This window comes from Corvus brachyrhynchos, unplaced genomic scaffold, assembly GCF_000691975.1.
Source record: "Corvus brachyrhynchos isolate BGI_N302 unplaced genomic scaffold, ASM69197v1 scaffold21, whole genome shotgun sequence".
NCBI classification, from domain to species: Eukaryota; Metazoa; Chordata; class Aves; order Passeriformes; family Corvidae; genus Corvus; species Corvus brachyrhynchos.
Genome location: NW_008236924.1, coordinates 2,210,925 through 2,214,982, shown reverse-complemented (window position 1 = coordinate 2,214,982; position 4,058 = coordinate 2,210,925). Strand labels below are relative to the sequence as shown.

Here is a 4,058-nt window from a genome sequence, read left to right as displayed (position 1 = left end):
CGGGCCGGACTGGAACGGTTCGATTTGTTTGCTATTGTAAATACGAGCCCCCGATCCCCTCTCCCCGTCCGCTGCCTGACCGACGTGTGGCTGCGGTGAAACTACCTAGAGGTGCATTTGGGAACACTCCTGTGCCGGGTTTTCTACCTCAGATCTGCATGACCACTTCCCGAGGGACCGAGCGCGCCACACCACGTATTTAAAACTGAATAGCTAAAAAAAAACTGTTTGCTATTGTAAATACGAGCCCCCGATCCCCTCTCCCCGTCCGCTGCCTGACCGACGTGTGGCTGCGGTGAAACTACCTAGAGGTGCATTTGGGAACACTCCTGTGCCGGGTTTTCTACCTCAGATCTGCATGACCACTTCCCGAGGGACCGAGCGCGCCACACCACGTATTTAAAACTGAATAGCTAAAAAAAAACTTTTAATAAAATAAAATTTAAACTTTATGCAAACGGCCTCGGGTCCAAGCCCTCTGCTTTCCCCTGCTCCGGCAATCGCGCTGCTCTGGCCAGGTCCCCTGCGCTGCCCACAGAGATGCTGCGGGATTAAGGACATCCCTGAAGTCAGTACCCTGCTGTGGGGCCGATCCATGTGAGGGAATTCCTCCTTGGGGAGCTCGGGATCCTTTGAGACTTGTTTATGCCATGCTTGCTCACCTCAGGAGCTGGTGGAGCTCTGCAAACGTGTACCCGCAGCCTCCCCCAGGGCACGAACTCTGCCCCTGCCCTACATGTAACCCCTTCCCTCCCTACCCAGGAGACCTTCTAGAGGGACTGGACTCGTATTTGGCTTGAGGAAGGATGGCAGGATCAGGCCTTTACAGCGTCTGGATGGTACCGTAGAGCTGTGGAGCCCCGGGTTTTATTGCTGCCACGCAGAGAGCCAGGGCCCGCCCCCCGTGTCCTGCCGGGGCAGCTCGCCCGGCTCTGGCACCGGCAGCACTTTCTCACAGGGATCCTCTGTTAGGCGCTGCCTTGGCCACATTTTGAAGGAGCAGCGTCCCCTCCTCATCATCTGAACACGATGGATGTCACCAGCCTCAGACACAGCAACGCTCATGCAGCCCAAATTCACCTCTGTCACCACTCAGGCATAAATCCTTAATAATCCTTAATAATTAAAGCCAAATCCTCATTCCTTCACACTGTGCAGACACGGTGCTCTTACCAGAGAGTTCCAAGATGTGCGTGCATGGGCTCAGAGCCTTCCCAGCCTGGCCACGCTGTCGTTCCCAGCGACACCGGGATAAACCCGGACACTCGGGCGGCTGCTTGGGGCAAAGAAAAACAGCACAGGTAAATCTGGACATTATTCTAGGGCTAATCTGAGGGCGCACAGCAGGGACGTTTACATTTTGTGTTTGAAACCAAGCTTTTGATTGCGACTAAAGGAATAGAAATAATGATGCTACATCTGTAAAATACTGACACATCGATCAATCTGTGCTTGTGCGGCCGCACACACCAAGAATATCCCAGCCCAACCGTGGGGAAGCAGCTTGGGTTTTATAATCACTTTGTGCATGTGTGCAAATACAGACGGAGGGACACACAAACACTGGGGGGTACAGCCAGAGTAATTAACTCCCATGGAGAAGGATCCGGCTGCTTGAATCAGCCTTCCCTCACCCCGGAGCCACTGCACGGCTGCCTTCTCTGCCCCGATCCATTTTCTGATCTCTTTGAGGGAGGCTGAGATGAAAATGGACTGCCTGAGAAGAGCAGTGCCCGCCCGCAGTGGTACTTTTTTTGTTTGAGCTATAACAAGTTTAGCATGCTACCACTTCCATGAGTGGAGTAGGGCACTCCCAAACCCAAACACATTCAAGGGAGAAAAAAACAAACCAAAAAACCAACAACAACAACAAAAAACCCGTACAGAAAGTCAGTTCCAAGGATCCAATTTTATGTGCAAGTTTCAGTCTCCTAAAGGGCTGGGTTCTTATGGGAAAGCTCCCAAGCTGTCACTGAAACTATAATCCAGCGCCCCATAAATGTGTCCAGCCCCCGTCCTGTTTATATGTGCCAGCCGGTATCCCTGTATCCATACAGGACAAATCGGTGCTGCCCTTCGGCAGCAGATGAGGGAAAGGGTTAAACGGGGACTTGGGACTTGCTCTGCTGTGAGGCAAAGGTGACTCTGCACGGGAACCGTGTCCTCGCTGCCGTCACACCAGGCTCTATCTGGTACATCGCTCGCAGCCTGCGGACCTTTCACCGCACCTAAAACCTCCGCTGGTTTTTACCTTACGTGTTTCCAATTTTGCTTCTGGGAAGGGGCACCCTGCACAGCCAGGGCGATGTTCTGCCTGCATCCGCAGGATTTTTGCTTTTCTTACCACAAGTTTCTGGTTGTGGTACCTGCTGGCTGCAAACTTCTGGGGAAGGTGTCCCCTGTGCCAGCCTCAGACCTTTCACCGCACCTAAAACCTCCGCTGGTTTTTACCTTACGTGTTTCCAATTTTGCTTCTGGGAAGGGGCACCCTGCACAGCCAGGGCGATGTTCTGCCTGCATCCGCAGGATTTTTGCTTTTCTTACCACAAGTTTCTGGTTGTGGTACCTGCTGGCTGCAAACTTCTGGGGAAGGTGTCCTCTGTGCCAGCCTCCGCTGTTCCTTCGGGATTTTGCAAGTGAAAGCGCTCTCCGTTTCCACGGCTGCAGAGGATTTCCCTGCCCAGCAAGGGGGTTTCCCTTTGAGATAGTGGCTCAGCATTTGGGGGGAGAGTGGGTAAAAAAAGGCACTAAACATTTCCTGTAGTCTCGGGCTTCCCCGCTCCCCACAACGCTTTGGAAGGGCTGCATTTGCAAGCAGCGAGCTCTGTCCCCAGCTCGGCACCGCTCAGGCGGCTCCGCCACTCCGGGGCGGGGGAGTCGAGGGTCCAGCTCAGCGCCTGTGCCAGCCTAGGATGGGGTCGCCCCTTTCACCCCCAAAGGAAGAGGAGCTTCAGGGGAATGGGAGCCCTGCACAGGGACAGTGTCCCTTCCTCCGGCAGCGAACCACGGCTGGGAGCGGCGTCCCGGCAGCCTCCGGCAGGCAGCGGCAGAGCTCCCGGTGCTGCCGGCACCAGAACTGTCTGCAAGAACGGTTTGGCCACCAGCTTTCAGTTTTTGGCTACCGAAGGGCCTAGCTCATCGGTCAGGGGAGAGGGCCCTGCACATACCTTCGGCTCGACCCTGCCGTGAACTTGTTGCCGTTGGGAAGCAGCTGGCTCGGGGCACGCAGGCTGCGGCCGGCAGTTGCCCGGGCAGAGGAACACGCACGCAGGGATCGCTTGGCCCCGGGGCAGCACCTTACGTGCCAGGCTCCCTGCCGCTGGAATCCAGCCACGAGGGACACTGCCGGGGACCCTGCTGCCAGCCCTGCTTGGCCCCTGGCTGCCTGTCTGGCCAAGGGGGCGAGTGCTGTGGGCAAGGAGGCTGTCGGGCGCTTCCCACCCCTCGCTCTGCACCCCCGCTTTGGCGTGCAAAGGAATGGCTCTTTTTTTGCCTTTTTTCCCCCCCTCCTTTCCTGCCAAGCCGAGACTCTGTTTCTTGTTGTTGTAGGTATTTATGGGCCTGTTTATCTGATCTCGGGGGAGCCTATTCTTATCTCAGAAGCAGCAAGGGAAGGGTTACACTGGACAGCTCGGTAGACAGGATGGAGCCAAATAAAATACCAATCTGACAAAAAAAAAGGGGGGGCGGGGGGGCGCAAAGAAACACCCAGACCCGATCACCCATGAGCACTGTCCAGGCTGCAGGCTGGATTTGCCAGCTCCCAAAACAGCTGCTGGGTTCAGGCAGAGAGCACAACCCTGGGCAAGGAATGCCCAGGGACAGAGCAGAGAAGAGGGCGGTGTAATGACACGGAAAGATGGGAAGAAAAAGAAATTTTAGAAGTTTCAGGTCGGTTGTTACGGCAGTTCAGCCGTGATGCTGCTGTTCCGTGTTTCTCGGGGTGAACATGGAAATGTCCCAGTTTGGAATGAGAGGCACAGCCAGTCCCCAGCCCTGGCAGGGACTCACTCGAGGTCGTCCCGAAGGTCACGGCCAGGGCCAGGGGTGCTGCCTCC

The 4,058-nt window shown here is 55.7% G+C and overlaps 1 protein-coding gene across 1 annotated transcript in view; it reads left to right on the top strand.

The window, feature by feature from the left end:
• HAND1 (heart and neural crest derivatives expressed 1) overlaps window positions 1-774 on the top strand; it is a gene marked incomplete at its 5' end in the record, with an annotated part of 1,750 nt that extends 976 nt beyond the window's left edge. The window contains one exon of the mRNA XM_008629069.1: window positions 763-774. Coding sequence (XP_008627291.1) covers window positions 763-774 — 12 coding nt within the window. The remainder of the gene's footprint in view (window positions 1-762) is intronic.
• Window positions 775-4,058: the final 3,284 nt, after the last annotated feature.